Consider the following 19,821-nt stretch of genomic DNA (forward strand, 5'->3'; position numbering starts at 1 on the left):
TGAATTGGTTGTGTTTTAGGCCAAACTAAGCTCACAGTGAGCTTAAGGAAGTTCCAAGGATGCTCGAAGTGTAACGTTTGGAAGTTTTGGACGTCGGGATCGTTGAGTTCGACGTTTGGCCGATTTTTGGAATTTTTGGAAGGTATGATCCCGTGGTTTTTAGTGTTTAAAACCCTTCCATCGTGATTGTACATGTTAAATGCTTCAATTTGGTATAAATTACATGAAAAATGGACGAAAAACGAAGGAGAATAGTGGTTTTGAAAAATTACCCAGTTTCCGGCGCCGGCGACGGTCGCCGGAGCTGAAGGTTGAAGGTGACGGAATATTCCGTCAAGTTTGACGGAATATTCTGACGCCGTTAGTCAGTTTTAACGGAAACCGTTAGTTTTTAACGGAATATTCCGGGAATATTCCTATCGTCGTTCACTGTAGCCGTCAGTGTGCATGTCACGTGGCCGCGCGTGGGGGGCGCGTAGGCCCGTGCCACGTCAGGCGCGTGGGGGCGCGTGAGAGCTCCAAAAATTATTTTAAAAATATGGGGATGATCCTGAGGTTGTGTAGGTCACAGTGGTATATTCATATACCCAATTTGAGCAATATATGAGGAGTTATTAGCTAAGAGTGGGATTATGCGTTAAATAACGTTAATTTGGTTACTTCTCGTATAGGCGAGGATTATACGGACGTCGGGCATGGCCAAGGGATGCTCAGGGACTTACGAGACGTCGATGTAATCTGTGAGTGGGCAGTTTTGTTTTCCGTATATATATATACTTGACGTTTCCCAGAAATTGAATTGAAATGAAAATATGTTTAAAATGAAATACATATGAGTTATGTGGAAAAACGGAAAGTGAAATACCATGCATAGAAGTATATGAAATATATATGGAAATGTAAATTGAATTGCCATGCATGAAATGATATGAATCAAATGATATGAATTGTTATATGATGCATATGAATGAATGGTGCGGCGGACGCACAGGTGAGTATCAGGTGAGTATTTAATTACTGTTATGATGATGTTGATGTATATTGAGCTCAAATCCTGCACCATAGTATAGTGCTTATAGTATTCACCGCATCGCACGCTCGTCTTGGATCCAAGTAGATGCTAGTCGTACAGTCCACGCGGAGTGGGTACGACAGGCCAGTCGCGAGAGTGTTAGTGAGATTCCGACTGGTGGGTGACCTTAGATTATGTGCACAGATGATTTATGAGAAGCACTAGAGCGTAACTTATGTGCAGAAGGCCGTACAGGTCACAGAGGTGACTCCGGCAGAGTGAGAGTGATAGATTTTGAGCTCTAGGTTCAACCGTACAGGGCTATTAGAGGGCCTCCGGTTGATTACTTTATTGCACCTGATATGATTTATGTTGATGCATTCATACCTTATTACTGTTGAGATGATGTGGCATGGCATAATTAATATGAGAAATGTTGAGATGATGTGGCATGGCATAATTAATATGAGAAAATGTTGAGTTAATGAATTGAAGTATTGAGAATATATATATGTATATTTATATTTTATATTTCTGGGAAAGTATACAGGTTTTACGGAGAGGGGTTACAACGTTTTGAGAAATGTTTGGATTTGGAAAAGAATTGTTTTACTGACCCACTCAATTTTGGTTTTGCGCCCCTCCAGGTTCAGGAATCACAAAGGTGTGGTGACTACGAGGAATACAGCGGGGTTCTGACAGATTGGACAAAATTAGGACTCACCTTCGGGTGTATCAACTTATAAATTGTATAATTAAAGCTTCCGTACTGTGCAAATGGTTACGTCACTCTCACGTGACGGCCAGCATGCCCTCCTTCGGGACGGGGTGTGTCAGTTGGTATCAGAGCCAATCCCTGGCCGGAAATGTGCCGACGAGGACGTCGGGCCCCTAAGGGTGGTGGATTGTAACATCCCACATCGCCCAGGGGAGTGATCCTTAAATGTGTTTTCCCATCCCTACCTAGCACGAGGCCTTTTGGGAGCTCACTGGCTTCGGGTTCCGTAGGAACTCCGAAGTTAAGCGAGAAGGAGGCCAGAGCACTCCCAGGATGGGTGACCCACTGGGAAGTTGCTCGTGAGTTCCCAAAAACAAAACCGTGAGGGCGTGATCGGGACCCAAAGCGGATAATATCGTGCTACGGTGGTGGAGCGGGCCCGGGAAGTGATCCACCCCGGGCCGGGATGTGACAGCAATAATGTGATTCAATCAATTGTTTATTAAATATTATTTTCTTTTTTTTTAAACACGTCCAAAACATCTTAAGAAGCGTGTAATGCCGGTTATAAAAAATGTTTTTCGTACGTGCATAATAATGTGATTCAATTAGTTGTCAAATGCTTGTTTTTTTTTTAAACAAATGATATTATCTATACTAAGGTGGAGGTGGTGAGCTTAGCCTCGCAATGGGCTAGCAATAATGTAATTCAACAAGTTGTTTATTAAATATTATTTTCTCTATTTTTAAATATGTTCAAAACATCTTAATAGGCGCGTAGTGCTAGTTATAAAAAAAGTTGTTTGCACGCGTATAATAATATGATTCAATTAGTTGTCAAATGATTGTTTGTTTTTTCTTTCGAACAAACGATATAAAGACCATCTCCAATCCTAACCTAAAACCTAAAAATATTTAGCCCAGAAAATTTAGGTTTTAGCCCAAAAACAGTTTTTCTACTCCAACCCTTTTGGCCTAAAATTTTAGCCACAGATTATCAAAAAATGAATTAAGGCTAATTTTTTTTTATATTAACTTTTTAAAAAAAAAATTATGTAGACTATCCTAAATTAATTATATGAACATTTTAACCTAAAAATATTTAAATTCCAATAAATTTTGAAAAATCACTAAATCAATACATGAAAATCATGATAAACCACATAAACTTAAAAAAAAAAAACAATTAATAAACCACATAAACTTAATACAATCGAAAACTCATAGACTACATAAACTTAATAATGATATCCACCATCTTGACTTGGTGGTGGACTTGGGTGATAGTCTTGAGATGGATCATCATCCTGAAATATACTCATTGTGGCATTCCTTCGTAAAATTTCTTTTTGCTTACCACGTAAGTATCTCTTTCTCTCTGGAGTGTATTTGTCGATGTCCTCCATTATCAAATTAGTTTTGTACCTTTCTTGCTTCATGGCCAAAAACATTTGGGCCGATTCTTCTTGCCGACGACATTGGTTTTCGTTCATTCTTGCCATTTCGCTAGCAAATTGTTCACGTATCGGATCTTGGGACTTCCCTTTTCTCTTTGCTTCCTTTTGCTTATCTCTACCCGAGGGCCTTGGCAAAGAAGAAGTTGGGCTCATTTAGTCGACACCTTCATTGACATCATTTGGGGTGGGGCTTCATTATGAAATAATCTTCCACATTGTTGATTCGCATCGATTCCCCACCTCGGACAATCCTTGAGGATGTTCCAAGCATGATGCAACTTAAAAGCTTGATTTTTTGGTGTAGTTCTTGTCTTGTAAATTGCCATTGCTTTGTCACCCTATGCAACAAATACATGAAAACAATTAGTTGCAAAATACTATTATGTACATGACAACAAAAATATCAACAAAGAAACTCACAATTTATGAGACGCCCCTTCCACTAGGCATGTCAACCATGGCTTTCTCCAAGCTTCCCTTCCACAAAGTGCACGCTTTGTTGATAATCTTCCACCGATCATAAACACCACCAACTTCCCTTTGACCGGCGTTGGAGTTTTCATGGAACTTATCAACAATTTTACCCCACAAATCCTTTCTATTTTGATTGGTGCCGACGGCACCATCTTCACTAACAAAAATCCATGCCAAACATAAAGCAATATCTTCGTCAAATGTCCAATTACAACCTCTAACATGCTCATTTGCCATCATGAAAATTTTGGAAATGAGAAGAAATGGTAGAAAGAAAAATTGGAAGAATTGTAGGAGAAAAGTGAGTTTTGTGTGGATATTTGAACAAATACATAGGTATTTATAGAGTTTTTGGTTGAATTTTAAGTTAAATAATGTTAGCCGTTGGATTTAAATTTGGACCGTTAGATTTTTTTTTTTACCATTAGATTTGATTATATTTGATTTAAACCGTTGGATTCAATAAATATATAAATATAAAACAAAAAAATAATAATTTGAACCTGGACCGTTGGATTAACCAACAGCCCATTTAAACACAATCGTTGGATCACCAAAAGTAGCCGTTGGGCTGCTTTTACTTTCTGACAACAGGGAACACCCCCGCATGGGGCTGTCTGCTTTCAATAATCTGCCAAGGGCGTGTGGCGCGTTGGCGGGTGGAGGTTGGGAAGTGGGCAACACAACCCTGGTTTCGCTCTCAGTTGGTGGGGCCCATTTTGCTTTGTGGCCTAAAATTGGGCCAGAGTTTGACATCCATTTGGGTTTTAGGTTTTAGGTTTATTTTAAGTCATGGGTTGGAGTGGATTTGGGGGGGGGGTAAATTTTAGCTTTTAGGTCAGGGTTGGAAATAGTCTAAGGGAAAGGGGGTGGGCTTAGCCTAACAATGGGTTAGCAATAATGTGATTCAACTAGTTGTTTATTAAATATTATTTTCTCTATTTTTAAACACGTTCAAAGCATCTTAAGAGACATATATCGCCGATTATAAAAAAAGCATTTTGCACGCACACAATAATGTGATTCAATTAGTTGTCAAATATTTTTTTTTTAACAAACGATTAAGACCAAACCCAACCTTGGGCTAAAGGCCAATTGTTCCCATTTATTCCCCCCCCTCCCAAACCCAACCCAAGCTAAAAGTTTGGGCTAAATGCCAAATGCCAAACAAAAACCAAATACCCCCAAGAATTAGCCCAGGATTCAGTGTGGGCCCCACTAATGTGATTGAAAAGTGGGTTGTGAAACCCACTTGCCAATCCTGCACTTGCCAATGCGCAAAACGCGCAAGAGACAATCACAGCGGCACCCCACCCACGTGGGCTTGTCCCCCGCGTGTCGGATAGCCTAACGGCTATATTTGTGATCCAACGACCAAATTAAATGGGCCGTTGGTTAATCTAACGGCCTAGATTCAAATAATTTTTTTTTAGTTTTATATTTATATATTTATTGAATCCAATGGCTGAGATTGAATATAATTAAATCTAACAGTAAAAAAAAATGTAACGGCCCAAATTTAAATCCAACGGCTAAAATAATTAAAAAAATTATTTAACTCAAGAATAATTTACAATTTAGTGATTTTTCAATATTTATCGGAATCTAAATATTTTTAGGTTAAAATGTTCATAAAATTAATTTACGATAATGTACATATTTTTTTTGAAAGTTAATTTAAAAGGAAAAACTAGCCTAAATTTATCCTTTAATAATCTCGGACTAAAAATTTAGGCCAGAAGGGTTGAAGCAGAAAAGTTGCTTATGTGCTAAAAATTTTGGCTTTTAGCCCAAGGGTTGGAGATGGTCTAAGGAGTGGATTTAGTTGCTTTGATTGATTTATGAGGTTTCTTCTAGCATGATCTAATATTATTCATTTACTTCAAATATTTGACTTTTTTTTTTGTAATAAAAAATTATTTGTCATAAAAAATTATTCAAGCAATTCACGCATATAAATACATTTACAACAATAAATCGTACGTAACACGTTGTTATTCAAAAAACATTTTCTGCACTCGAGTGAAGGCTAGTTATCAATAATGTGGTCATCTCATGCATTAATTATGTTGGTAAAACTGAAAAACAACTTTTGATCAAAAAAACAAAAAAAAATAAACTGAAAAACTACTCACACAATCTTCGTCATCACGTGCATCCGCACAAATATCAGGTGACATCCCGGTATAGGTATAATCTAACAAACAACGGCCAAGGAACGAAACGTTGGTGATCAGTGATCACCAGGGAGGCAAAAGTAACTGTAAACGAAACCCTACCAAAACCCTAACCGATAAAATCCCCCATTTGCACAACCACCATGAGCCAAGACGCGATGACAGTGAACCAATCTCCGCCGCTGCAGTCGAGGTCCGACGCCCTAGAAAACCTAACCAAAGCCCCTCTCTCCTCGTCGATTTCCAAGCTCTCCGGCTCCTCGCGATTCTTGCCGAACAGCAAGGACTTCTATTTCTACCGCAACTTCGACGAATTCAAAGCCCCGATCGAGAAAATCACCAAGGAGACGCAGACGATGCTCGGCTCGATTGGCTCGTCGACGCCCTTTTGGGGGAAACCGATGGCTTTCCCCCAAGACTTGGACGACGCGTACGATTGGCTCGTTAATGTGAACGACGAGGTGCTGGAGAGGTTTGACTCGTCGGTGGACGAGTTCAAGAGGGTGAGGAAGGAGGCGGAGGAGGCCAAGCGGCCGACGAGTGCGGCATTGGACACAGACGATGGGTTTCAGTTGGTGTGTGGGAAGAAGAAGAAAAAGGGGCCCACTGGGTTGGCTTCGGCCAGTGCGAACAATGATTCGAGTCAGGTTTCCACCGCCGTGAAGGTGGCTGCCAAGGACAAGAAAACTGTGGCGGCGACGAAGCCCAAGGTTCCGTTTCATATACCAAGCATTCGGAGGTCTCAGGAGGAGTTTAACATTTTGGTTAACAATGAAAACCAGCCGTTTGCGCATGTTTGGTTGCAGAGAAGTGAGGATGGTCAGCGGTTCCTTCATCCCCTAGTAAGTCATTACTTTTATCATTTTTGTATATCTATTGAATTTCAGGGTGATTTTATGTTGGGTTTTAAAAAGTATTTAACTTTTGATAATGTCTTAAATTATTTTGGGAATGTGCCATCAAACAAAGGGTCTTTTTCTAATTATTGTTTTTTATTTTTTAAATCAATAAAGGAGAAGCTTTCTGTTCTGGATTTTGTTGACAACAACATCGGGGATGTTGAGTCTGTAAAACCGCCTTCATTAAAGTCTACGCCATTCAAGCTTGTGGAGGAGGTCAAAGATCTGAAAAAGCTAGCAGCTAAGCTCCGTGCTGTTAATGAATTTGCGGTAAAATTTGACTGCAATGATCCCTCTTCGTTTTTCTTTTGTGAAAGTTTATCTACATTTCACGGTCAACTCCAACTACATACATTATCATCATGGTTAAAGTTATTTGCTTTTGCTGAATTTTGTTGTACTTGCAGTCACTATGATTAGGCAGATTTGATGATGCTGTCATCCCTTTTATTTAGTGTAGAATTCATGGTTGTATTCATAGGAACTTATAGGATAAATAGAATATATACCTTGGCTCACAAACAATATACTTACAATAAACTTGCACAACCTGAACATGGTATTGATTGATGTCAAATTGGTGTCTACACGAGTACTTCGCCTTAGCATCTGTTATTAGCAGTGGATCTGTATAAACCTTCTGCTCTCAAGTTCTTATATTTTTGTGTGATAGTTGTTTGTTATGGATTTTGCTCATTAATAATATACATAAATGTCAGCATGTATTTCCCTCGGCTTTTTCCCAGTGGATCACGAAGTTGCTTCTTTTAACCTTTTGTCCTTTCACCTGTAATATTGCTCCCTTGGTGCACGCTATATTTGATTTCTTGAAAAGGTTTATTCACTCATAGCCACATGGAATTGCTAAGTTGGCATTTCAATGTTATGATTATTTCATTTTAGTATTTTACTTAAACTTCACATTTTGGCATTCATTTCCCTGTATTTTAACTTCTATCCTTTGCTGTCTAGGTTGATTTGGAACACAATCAATATCGATCGTTTCAAGGATTGACTTGCTTGATGCAAATTTCAACTAGAACCGAAGATTTTATAGTAGATACTCTGAAGCTTAGAACTCATGTTGGGCCATATCTTAGGGAAGTTTTCAAGGACCCTGCCAAGAGAAAGGTTTGTTGCGTGGTCGTTTGCATTTCTTACTTGGTAGCATGTGATTTTTTTCTGATAAAATTTACAATTCATCAGGTGATGCATGGAGCAGATCGTGATATCAGTTGGCTCCAACGTGATTTTGGCATTTATATCTGCAATTTGTTTGATACGGGCCAGGTGCTGTACTTTGATTCTTTGAAGCAACTGAACGGATGGATTTTCTTATCTTGCAAGGGAATATTTAGTTTCTTTTCTGGAAAAGAGTACCATGATTTTTACTTTTTGTTCAATGATTTTAGCTTTTCTACTTGAAATATACTCTTTCTTCATAATGTGTTGCTAACCAAAGACTATCAATTTGTTTTAATCCTCAGGCTTCGAGGGTGTTGAAATTGGAAAGAAATAGTTTGGAATATCTTCTACAGCACTTTTGTGGTGTTACTGCTAACAAAGAGTAAGTTTTTTCTATTACATCGATTTCTTTGATCTTCTAAATGCTCTTAATTAATTTTCCCTCTTTATATTCAATAGATTCATTGTTGCTTCTTTGACTTTAACTACTGTTTCTCCTTCAGATACCAGAATGCAGACTGGAGATTACGCCCTCTGCCTGAGGAGATGGTCAGGTAAAATATGGATTAGGGTATATGTTTAAGTGGGTAACTAAGCTAACAGTAATTCTGTTACATGATTATTTTATAATCTCATAAGTCTCAGAATAACTGTTCAATCCTAATTTTATAATCGAGACAACATTAAATTTCTTTTTTATTTGTTGTAGAGTGATTTGATACTTGATTTTTTAGGTTAATCTAGTGCGGCAGTTTCTAGTAATGCGAAAATTAGTTTTATGATTAAGATTATTTCCAAATTGAAACTTGGAATAAACAATGCATTAAGGGAAGTCTTCATGCATCATAAATTAATTTTGCTTTCCTGGTTATTATTTTCACCTTTTGGATGTTTTTATTAATAGTTACTTTAAATGTTGCATTCTCATGTCCATTCCTTTCATAGTAATTTTTATATTTTCCACGGTTATCTAAAGAAGTTTTCTTTTCTTGACAGATATGCCAGAGAAGATACACACTATTTGCTGCATATGTATGATTTAATGAGAACACAGTTATGTCTAATGCCCAAGGAATCAGAAAGCTCTGACACTCCTTTAGTAGAGGTATAGTGTGAATGAGGATCACATGCTTTTCTTTGCTTTGAATCTTTCTTTCTTTTATGCTCTCTCATTATCTACATTTTTAACACTTTTATATATTGTTACCTACTGAACTGCTAGTTTTGCCTTTATGAGACTGTTTCTACATTATTGAATTTGCATATTTGGGTTGGCCAATATCCATGTTTCTTGGCATTTCTGTTCTGGGAATGAAGCTAACCGTATAGGATGTCTAAGTTTTATTTGTTTTTAAATTACCAAGATGAATTTTGTAGCACTTCTAAAAATATGTATGTCGATATTATTTTGTTTATAGTATCTGCAGATGGATTATTGTTTGAATTGGTGTTTTACTGTGTAGGTATCCTTCTAGTATTTTGTGAACTAAGTATTCTTTATAAAGTGAATATGTCTTGATGGTGAATTTGTTTATACATCTTAGGAAATGGTTCTTCCGATTATCTTGTCTTATATGTTATTTTCCATTAACTATAATTTGGCAATTTATTCAAATCTTTTTTCCTGACAGGTTTACAAACGCAGTTATGATATATGCATGCATCTGTATGAGAAAGATCTTTTGACAGAAGATTCTTATCTCCACATATACGGGTATGCTTCTTTGTGGCCAGGCATATGTTATTTATTTATTTATCTTTTCTTTTTCGGTATTTGGGCAATTCTCTCTGGTCTTGGGCACGACTCCTCTCCAATCCTCCCAATCCCTCAATTTCCCTAGTTCATGCTTTTGTTTTGTTGACCAAAATTTCTTTTAAAGGTCTTTTAAAATTATTACAAGTCACTTAATTGTTTTGAGGTTTTTCACATGCCTTGTACATTTTAAATGTTAGACTAGTTTTCCCCTCAGAGAGCACACATCTTTTCTGAATTTCATTGTTCAAGCCCACCACCACTCTGTACCAAAGATCTGGTCACGTTAAAGCTCCATTAGAAGTTTCCTATAAGTTGGTAGGGATTGTTTAAAAATCTTGTGCCTTCAATTAAATTGGTGAGATGACCTTGTTGGATTATACTATGAATTGAGGAAATACGAATATATGATAATGGGGAGGGAGTCCAGTTCTTTTTTCCTTTCTGTAAGTATGATTACCTTGGTTTATATATTATAATGACTTCAATTTACATTATTTTCTATTTTGATGCAGGTTGCAAGGTGCTGGTTTCAATTCTCAGCAGCTTGCCATTGTTTCCGTATGATGCCACCTTTTTTTCTTTTATACATTGTTCAAATTTAACCGTTGGCTAATCTTCATCTGAATTGTTTTGTATCTTATCTACTTTTCCAATATGATTCTCATTGTTCATTAATTCTAACTATGTATTAATGAGTTTTTACATAAGAGGACTAGTTAAATATTAAGTGCTTTGGCACAGTCATAAGTTGATAATCTGTTTCCTTATTGAGCAATGTAATATATACTTATGTTACACGAGGAACTCAACGTTTTGTCTTTTGTTGATTATTGCACAATATAAAAGGTTATACACTACTTATACTAGATTCATTGTTAAATGGTTTCAGGGTCTTTGTGAGTGGAGGGACGTTGTTGCCCGTGCAGAGGATGAAAGCACTGGCTATATATTACCAAATAAAACTCTTCTTGAAATTGGTAATACTTTTATAGAGTTCCTTGTTCTTCAAGCTCAATATTAGTTATTTTCTCTTTTTATACAGTAGACATCTGACTTTTTTAATTTTGTTTTTCATCGGTAAAAGCTAAACAGATGCCTGTCACCACTAGCAAGTTAAGGCGGTTGGTGAAATCAAAGCATCCATACATTGAGCGTAATCTTGGGTCAGTTGTTAGTATCATTAGACATTCTATGCAAAATGCTGCTTCTTTTGAGCCTGCTGTTGAACATCTGGCGGCACGCGCAAGAATGGTAAGCCCTATGTTTAATTGTTTGGTGATCATGAAGACTGGGCATTCATGTTTGCCTTTCTGTATTAGGCTTTCATTCGTGTTACCTATGGAATGTTATGGACAAAAAACTACTTTGCATGTATTGGGTGACATTTAACTATTCTATCATGATAAAATCACTGTCCTTTTCTCCTCCTCCATTTTCAAATTTATATTTATATTTAACTGTAATTCAATGACTATTTATTTCTTCACATTTTTATCTATAGTTAACAGTACACCTTTTTGCAGGCATCTGAAGAGAGAATATTGGTCAATGATGGGTCTGAAGCCTTGTTACCGGATCAATCTGTCAGCAATTCGACTAATGGTGATGTATCTGCAGTTTCACCCCCGTCTAAGCAGCATAAAATGGAGTATAAGGAGATTGCATTTGGTGCCTCTGAACTTGTAAGAAATGGACAAGGAAACTCTCTTGAAGGCAGCCCCATTTCAGTAAATCTTAGGCAAAACAGTGTTCCGGGGCAAAACAGAGAAGCAAGCAGCATTGCCTGTTTATTAGATTCAGCAAAGGTTTACATCCAGTGGCTTTTTTTTTTGATGTTTATCTTGTTTTATTTCTTGCTCGTAAAGCTCTAGTCTTAAAATAGTTGTGAATTTCTGTTGTAGGTTACTGGAGTTAGTGTTCAGGTGCAAAAGAAGCCTAGCCGTGCCTTTAGTTCGCTGTTGGGGAGTTCAGTTCCAAAAAGAAAGTTTGACGGTGATAAAAAGGTTAGTAAGAAGAATGCTGTTGTAAATTATATGCGTGAAATGGAATAGGCCATCTTTGTCTTGTATTACTTGCAATCGCAGCTAGGCCTAAATCTTGCACCGTTATACATTACAAGTCAAGTAGAAATATTGCAACAACAAATGTTTTGTTATATGGATTGCTCACCTTCTACACAGAGCATTCAAGTGATCAATGACCGTCCTTTTTTACCCTGACTAATTGAATCCATATATTGGTGGTGGTTTCTTTTTTATTTATACAACTCATTTTTCGTGTAATCTTCTTTAGTAACTTGTACATTATTAACTCTTGTGCTACTTGATTGTCTTTCTAGGACAAGGAAGGTAATAAGTTGGAGCAAATTACATCTTCAGTGAACTTCCCATTCCACTCATTTTCGGGCGGGAGTGAGAAAACCAAACCAATCGTGGAAGCACAAGATAAAAGTTCTGATACTCCCCATTCTGAAGGGCCGCTTACTGCATCACCCCCTGGGTCTGGTTTAGATGACATCATAACGTTGGAAAATGACTCAGATGGAGGTGAGCCAGTAGATGGTTCCTCAGAAACCAGAAATGAGCCCGAGGAAAATGATTCAGTACCATCAGCTTTGGAAGGGGATAGGGAAGACGAACCTGTGTCTCTCTCTGGTTTGTCCTCAAGCTTCCAAAATTGCTTTGAGTCGCTTAACCAAAACAGGAAGACAAGAGAAGTTGAGAAGTCCCTGGAATCTGGTGGTTTGCAGGTGAAGCCTTTCGACTATGAGGCAGCAAAGGGTCAGGTCATATTTGGAGCTAAACCGATCAGGGAAGCTGGAGCTGCGGAAGGTGTAAAGAGCTTAAATTCAGCGGGAAAGAAAAAAGCTTTAGCCGGTCGAGTTTCAAACGATGATGGGTCAAAAGAACTAGGACAGGGTAGACGACGCCAAGCTTTTCCGGCGACTGGAAATAGAAGTGCGACATTTCGTTAAGTTTCCGGCCTAGATTTGTTCTGTATCATTGTAGAAATGACAAAACTTTTCAAGTTGTCAAAAGAAATGCAACGAAATTGGAAGTTAAGAAGGAGAATGAAATTAGAAGTGTTTTCTTTAACCAATGTACGTACATGTTAAGATTGTTTTCCGCCGTCATCTGGGAATGGGTTCATAACTATAATTGAAGTAGAAAATACTCGAAAAGTAAACGAAACAGGCTCGAAAGCTTCTTGGTCATCGGAAAAAGATGGGAAGTAAGCAGAAGTCAAGTAGATTGGTCATCGCAAAAAGATGGGAAGTAAGCAGAAGTCAAGTAGAAAGCTATTAATAAGTCTTGGTACAACCGAGATACCATACTATGGATGGAAAGGAATTATGCCATTGTATCTTGGCGTGAGTTTGAACTCTGTCGGCTCTCTAATCTAACATCTAACCTAACCATTAAGCTATCGTCTTTTCAAAAAAAAAAAAAATGTCAATCTCACCAGACCAGCATAGTCGTATAATAATCGTAAATGTGTGTCCATATCCACCATCCTGTTACTGCTAGTCGGTGACTCCTTGAAGTGAGAGATGTTGCCGGAATTGTGGCTCAACGCCCAGACGCCCGTGTTCCGGCTTGATTCGGTGGTCGTGTCTCCGCTTCACCATCCTTGTTGTAAACCCCAACAAGGCGGACTTGTCCTAGGAACGCCGTGACAGACTGATACTCACATCCACGCCGTTGCCTCCCATGTTTATAACCAAGTGGAAGAACCAAAGCCTCACTTTCAGTCACGCAATGGTGAGTGCGCATGTGGAAGATGACGTGGCTAAGGAATGAAATGCTTTCGTCGAATTCAGCACGAAAGTTGATTTTCTTAGGGCAGCTACCCTGCTGCTGGTGAGGTGGCAGTGGTGGCGGCAACAACAACAACTGTGTCATGTCTTTGCAGGATAAGGATTAGATTCCTCTTTTTATAATTTAGTGGAATCTCTATGCAATTATAAATGAAATATCTTATGTTTGGTTCTCCTCTAATGTGAAATTTGAATCGCATTATTACTAATTTATTGTGAGGCTAAATTCATCCATTCCTCTTTATATAAATAATATCGTTTGTTAAAAATAAAAACAAATATTTTTGTCTCTCTCTAATTTTTATTGAACTCTCTTTTGTAACGTGTGTATTGAATCTTCCCTCGTTCAGTGAAATTTACGTTGTTTTCGAAAAAAAATAAAAGAAGAAACACTGTTGACACTATCTGTCAAAAGTGCTTTAACTAAAAGCACGGCGAACCGTTTAAAACAAAAATCTAAGCCACAGTAAGAATAATACAATTGACTCCTGAGAGAGTAAAACGTGGTTGATTTTCTCGCAGCCAAATTACCAATTACAATGTCAAAGCCAACGGTATTTGCCATTTGAGTATGGGCTATTTGGTCATTTTACATTTTGGTGTGACCAGCTAAGCCTAAAACCGCGGGTGGGGGTTGGGGAGCGACACCACCGCCAGTTTCAATTCAAATCTATGGGTACTAATGGCGGAACTGCAGAACCTTGTTCTTAATATTTCCTTAGTTTTTTCCCACAATCTACACGCTTATTTCCTCTTCCGCACCACAATTCCACCCATGCAGCCCCTGGTTTTGGTTTCTCTCTCCTCCTCTCTCTCGATGGCTCAATCCTTATATTAATCCTTGATCTTCCCCTCTCTCCCACTGTTAAATAATATCATCATCGCCCCACTTCTCTTTGCTTTGAGAATCAGTTGTTTCTCTGGCTTCTTTGTTTCTTAATTTGGATGTTGAGTTCTGGGTTTTGAAGGAGAAAGTCTTCTGCCGCATCTGAAGTGAATATATAGTTACACACACACACACACACACATATATATATATATATATATATATTACACCTATGACTATGGAGACTGCGAGGGTGGTGGAGCAGGGAAGACATCAGAGGGTTGTTTCGCGTGTTGGGCACGCTAGCAGCAGCAGCAAGGTTAGGTATCAAGTGAAACAGGGTATAAGGAAGAGAAAATGGAGCCGGAAGATTCAGCATCCTCTTTCGTTGGCGCCGCCGCCGACTGTTCCAACCCCGCTGCAACAGCTGTTTGATGCGTGCAGACATGTTTTCAAAGGCCATGGAACCGTTCCTTTGCCTCATCATGTGCACAAGCTGTGTCGCATTCTCGGTACGTTTTTCGGATTTACCAAGTTTCATACTTTACTTTTGTCTCTTCGATTTCCTGTCGCCTTTTTGATCAATGTATGTGCGTGCATCTGTGCCATGACATAGATTCGCGTCGTTCTGTCTTGGGAAAAAAAAATCCAAATTTGCCAAGATCGAAAAGAATTCGATAGCGTTGCTATAATTAGGAATATAAACCTCGTTCAGTTTTAGGAAAAATTACAAATTTCAGGTGCTTTCTAAATATGTAGGTTTAGGAACCCTATTGGTACGGATAGTTTTATGAATGAAAATGATATGCCGTCCAAATAAAGTATCGATCCATTTCATGGTTGAAGGAAACATTGTCCAAGTTGATTGCATTACTGCATGTTTAATGTGGACGCCCTCCATCTTCTTGACAAGCCAATTTTATTGTGGTACTGTAGATGATATGACACCAGAAGACATTGGGCTGAGTAGGAATCTGCAGTTCTTCAAGCCTAAGGCTGTTGTGAAAGGGACTCCTAGGGTCACGTATACGACCATATACGAGTGCAATAAATTTTCGGTAAGTCTAGTACTTCCTTCTACCTAGTTTGCCCAGTATTTACTTCGGTCGCTTTCTGCAGAACCGACTATTAGTTCCTTTAAGATCACCATATAGGGTTCTTTACTAGTTAAATTAATAGCATATAAACATTATGGGTGATTTGCAAAGTTTCTTTTTCAAAAACCATTTATTCGGTCGATTGTTGATTGGTTCTCCTGTTTATTTCCATGTGCAGTTGTGCTGCTTTTTTATTCCGGCAAATGGCGTTATCCCACTCCATAACCATCCAGATATGACTGTTTTCAGCAAGCTTCTACTAGGCAAGATGCATATTAAATCATACGATTGGGTTGATCCCGTTAATTCAGATGGCTCCACGCCAGCCTCTCAATGTAAGTCAATATCACTCTCCTGTAAAATTAAAACAAAAAATAAAAACTTCTGGGACCATGTCTTAACCGGTATCTAATACTATTAGGATGATTTTGCAGTGAGACTGGCCGAGTTGAAAGCTGATAGCGTCTTCACAGCCCCTTGCAATGCATCGGTACTCTATCCAACAAAAGGTGGCAACATCCATGCCTTCACAGCCATAACACCATGTGCAGTGCTCGATGTGATTGGGCCTCCGTATTCTAAAGAAGATGGCCGGGATTGCTCCTATTACAAAGATCATCCCTATGCTGCATATTCAAGTAAGTGACCTCTTGCTCTGTGGCCTTCATCACTTGCTTCTTTGACAAATTGCCAAATATATGAGTTTGGCTTTGACCTATTGTGACAACCACCAAATTATGGTGTGATGCGTATTATAATTTTTCAAATTAGTGTTCTCGGACTTACATTCATGTAAAGTACACAATCAATGTGAGAGAACGTAGGAAAGAGATGTGCACGATGCAATTTGTGAGCCATTTGGCGATACAAAAGAGAATTTTAATCTACGAGATGAAACATCTTTTAGGTGACGCGGCTGCGTTTTATATTCTCAAGAACCACTACGCCGGTATTCTATCTAACCACTGAAGAAATTTGAACTCCTGATTTCTCAATTGGTTTAACGCAGAAATATTGCATCAATAGAAAATTCTCAAATTCTTTGAAACTTAGTTCGCAGCCATATGTTAACTTGTGAAGCAAGTGCAGAGCTTAATATACGTAAAACTTTGATTACTGGAATTTGATGCATTTTTGAGTTTATAAGCTATATCTTATTCGCTTGCCAATGTTTCGATGCAGATGGAGGAGCAGCAGTAACTGAAGAGAAACGCGATTGTTATGGATGGTTGGAAGAGATTGAAATGCCTGAGAACGCAGAAATGGATATAATTGAGTACTTGGGTCCACAAGTTAGTGAGACGAGTTCGTAGCACTCCCGATGTATGTCCTCGAATATATATTCTTCTCCACGCTCTGCTCCAAACGGAAATCTCTCTTTTTTCTTTGGTACAGTGTTTGAATTAAGATAAGATGGTTGTTGAGCTTCCTTTCGTTATTTTGTTCTTTCATATGTACCATACTTTACATGTTTTGAGAAAAAAAGTTGGGTGGATTTGGTTAACATTTGCGCTCATGGTTTATGAATTTGACTAACCTCTTGGAATTCAAATTTTGTACTCATAATTTTTTGAAACTCAACTCGTGTCGTGTTTCACTTTGCCTTTATATTGTTAAAGTCCATTGAATAAATTTGTTAAAGCGATTACATGGCAAAAATCCTAAAAAAATTGTTAAGAGTTATTTTCTTATTTGGATAAGAAAACTTCGACTTAAATTTGTTTTTGTTTATTAATTTTCCAATCATATCTCAACGACAAGGGGTTTTATTTGTGCCACATAACAATTTTGATAGATTTGTTAACGAATTTTGACGGTAAAGGTAAAGTGAGATACGAGTTGAGTTTCAATTTAGGAAATAAAATGACAAAATTTGTGTTTTAGGGAGTTAATTGAGATATGAGTTGAGTTTTAGTGGCCAATAAATTGTAGACTGTTGAGAGAGAGAATCTCACGTCTGGGCAAACATAAACCGCTTCAAGGCTTCAAGACACAAATTAGGGGTGGATTGGATCTGAGAATGAAGGAGGTTAGACATATAGGGCCTACTTGGTGGGCTGTATGAGATTGAGTCTTAGGGATAAGAGTCAATTGGCAGAGACATGTAAGACATAATTTGTAATCCATGCATAAGGATAGATTAGATAACTACTCTATTGTGGATACGTAATCTATCATTTCTAGTTATGTCCATCTTATATTTTTACACAACAAATAAGAGATTAGACTAAAGTTTATTCTAATTGTTCACAACCTATCTCAACTAGTCAACCAACCAGGCCCATACGGCTTCAAGACACAAATTAGGGGTGGGTTGGACCTGAGAATGCAGGAGGTGAGATAGGTGGAGTTTTATGTGTGTTGGTCGGATGGGTATGTTCGTCCGGCCGGCCGAATATAAATTTCTGGACTGAAATAGCACTAGAGTGGAGTCCTAGATCAAGTGAAAAGGGGGACATGACCTAAGTGGATCTCCTGTTCCAGGGGGCCTGTACCTTTAATAAAGCATATCATATCTAATCACCCGCCAAGTCTATCTTCATATGTCCTATGAAAGAACAATGTCCATTGAAAAATAAAAATCTTGGAGTGTATAATGAATTCTCAATGATTATGGGTTTGAACTTCTGAAATTCATGAGAAACTAATAAATTATTGGATAACCACGACAAGTGATCCAGTGAAAATGCAGTAGAATTTCTAGTCAGGTATGCTCTTTGGTCTTGGTTTGAGTTACAAAGCTAGCAAAAATACGAGTGATTTCCTAGCTGAAAGCTTTGGGAGGACATGTGCCATTTGACTGTGACCAGGGGTGGGTTGAAATGCCTTTAGCCTTTTCAAGCCTCACTAGGAATTTTTTTTTTAACAAATGATATTATCTACACTAAGGGGAAGGGGATGAGATTAGCCTCACAATGGGCTAGCAATCATATGGTTCAAACTCATCTTTGGCGAGAATCGAACCTAAGACCTCTCACTTACAAGTGAAGAGGAATACCACTAGACCGTAGTACTAAGTGGCAAAAAATAAACCAATTATCAGGCCTCAAGTCTACAATTTAGGGTATGGGATACCTCATGCTATGACAAAAAATAAACCAATTATCAGATTCAAATATAAGATATTAATTAAACATTGATGATATAACGATCAAAGATTTGACGATATTGTGATCAACTATTGAAAACTGATCAATTCAACAATTGAAATTTGAAAAATGATCATTTCAGCCAATTTTCACAAAAAAATAAAAATGTTATAACGATAAGAATTTTGATGATATTGTGATCAACTAGTGCAAAATGATCATTTCAGCAACTGAAATTTAAAAAAAAATGATGGCCAATTTACACAGAGGAAATTGGAGGAATGGTCCCTGAACTATGATCAGAATGTAGTTATGGTCCTTAAACTTAAAATTCATTAGATTTGGTCCTTGAACTTAACAAAATGTAGAGTATTGGTCCCTCCATACTAACACTGTGAGATTTTCCATTAGTTTGATGACGTGGTCTTTGTGGGCTCCATATTTTTGTTAATTAAATTCCACGTGGCTTAAAAATTCAAAATAAAAATAAATACAAACATAGAGAAAGAAAAAAAATAAAAATATAAAAGTTATCTCTGTCTCTCTCTCTCTCCCGTCTTTTCTTCTGCCCCGCCTCCGCCAAACCCCAGCCACAACATTGTAGCACTCTCCAAACAACCAAAACAAAAGAAAGTTTCTAATCCATTTCGAACACATCTCCCTTTGTAAATGAATTCACAATGACATCCATCCATGCTGTCTCGATAGGTAAGATTCAAGAGTTTTGTGGGATGCAGGTTCGAGATTTGGTCAAGGCTGTGCTTTGTGGGATACAGGTTGGGGTTGGTTGGGGAGTGGGGATTAACGATTGGGGGTTGGAAGTGGGAGGTTGGTGGGGAGTGTATCAAAGATTGAAGTTGAAGGGTGGGCTGCGAGTGTTGGTGGATGAGGTAGGCCTGCAATTTTTGTTGTAATTTTCATCTTTTCTATTATATATAGGTGAAACTAACATGTAAACACTTTTAACTAAAACTTAATGGAATTGGTAATGACGGACTAACGCTCCACATCTTATCAAGTTCAAGGACCAAATATAATGATTTTTTAGTTTAGGGACTTGTTGACCTTAAAAACTATCAGGCATACGTGGTGCGGATGCCGAGTAACTAATGAGCTAACTATGTCCTTCGGTTGTATGCAGGGCGTGCCAACTCGTCGCCCGAGGAGTAAAATTTGTTGATGTTGCGTTGGGTGCGCTGCTGACTTCTGAATCCTGTAACTGCGGCCGAGGAAGGAACACTCTCGACCCTCGGGTTCTAGAGCTTGAAGACAAAGTTACTAGTTCTGTGAAGTTCACAAATTGTCGGCACCAGA

General features: G+C 38.1%; 2 protein-coding genes across 3 annotated transcripts; both read left to right on the forward strand.

Annotated features, from left to right (window-relative positions):
* Positions 1-5,798: 5,798 nt before the first annotated feature.
* On the forward strand, positions 5,799-12,773 carry LOC103449428 (protein RRP6-like 2). 2 transcript variants are annotated; one of them, XM_029090270.2, is made up of 15 exons: positions 5,818-6,680; positions 6,852-7,007; positions 7,710-7,868; positions 7,944-8,027; positions 8,225-8,304; positions 8,426-8,476; positions 8,919-9,027; positions 9,554-9,636; positions 10,191-10,236; positions 10,568-10,655; positions 10,763-10,929; positions 11,202-11,483; positions 11,580-11,681; positions 12,017-12,332; positions 12,428-12,773. In XM_029090270.2, exons 1-15 carry the CDS (start codon positions 5,982-5,984, stop codon positions 12,445-12,447), a joined length of 2,442 nt encoding a protein of 813 aa, XP_028946103.2. In that variant the 5' UTR covers positions 5,818-5,981; the 3' UTR covers positions 12,448-12,773. The 2 variants fall into 2 exon arrangements, with proteins under 2 accessions (XP_008386969.3, XP_028946103.2); XM_008388747.4 differs by having other exon boundaries at positions 5,799-6,680; positions 12,017-12,773.
* Positions 12,774-14,141: 1,368 nt separating this feature from the next.
* On the forward strand, positions 14,142-16,922 carry LOC103449336 (plant cysteine oxidase 2-like). Its single transcript, XM_008388640.4, has 5 exons — positions 14,142-14,833; positions 15,258-15,379; positions 15,597-15,753; positions 15,853-16,056; positions 16,601-16,922. The coding sequence occupies exons 1-5, from the start codon at positions 14,554-14,556 to the stop codon at positions 16,729-16,731; spliced, it is 894 nt and encodes a 297-aa protein (XP_008386862.1). The 5' UTR covers positions 14,142-14,553; the 3' UTR covers positions 16,732-16,922.
* Positions 16,923-19,821: the final 2,899 nt, after the last annotated feature.

This window comes from Malus domestica, chromosome 12, assembly GCF_042453785.1.
Source record: "Malus domestica chromosome 12, GDT2T_hap1".
Classification (NCBI taxonomy): domain Eukaryota; kingdom Viridiplantae; phylum Streptophyta; class Magnoliopsida; order Rosales; family Rosaceae; genus Malus; species Malus domestica.

Bases quoted from the DNA above. Each gene is read 5' to 3' on its own strand.
- LOC103449428 (XM_008388747.4), top strand. From the start codon at position 5,982: ATGAGCCAAGACGCGATGACAGTGAACCAATCTCCGCCGCTGCAGTCG. The intron at 7,008-7,709 runs GTAAAATTTGAC...TTTGCTGTCTAG, and splicing joins GTGCTGTTAATGAATTTGCG to GTTGATTTGGAACACAATCA. The intron at 9,637-10,190 runs GTATGCTTCTTT...ATTTTGATGCAG, and splicing joins TCTTATCTCCACATATACGG to GTTGCAAGGTGCTGGTTTCA.
- LOC103449336 (XM_008388640.4), top strand. From the start codon at position 14,554: ATGACTATGGAGACTGCGAGGGTGGTGGAGCAGGGAAGACATCAGAGG. The intron at 15,380-15,596 runs GTAAGTCTAGTA...TTCCATGTGCAG, and splicing joins ACGAGTGCAATAAATTTTCG to TTGTGCTGCTTTTTTATTCC. The intron at 16,057-16,600 runs GTAAGTGACCTC...GTTTCGATGCAG, and splicing joins TCCCTATGCTGCATATTCAA to ATGGAGGAGCAGCAGTAACT.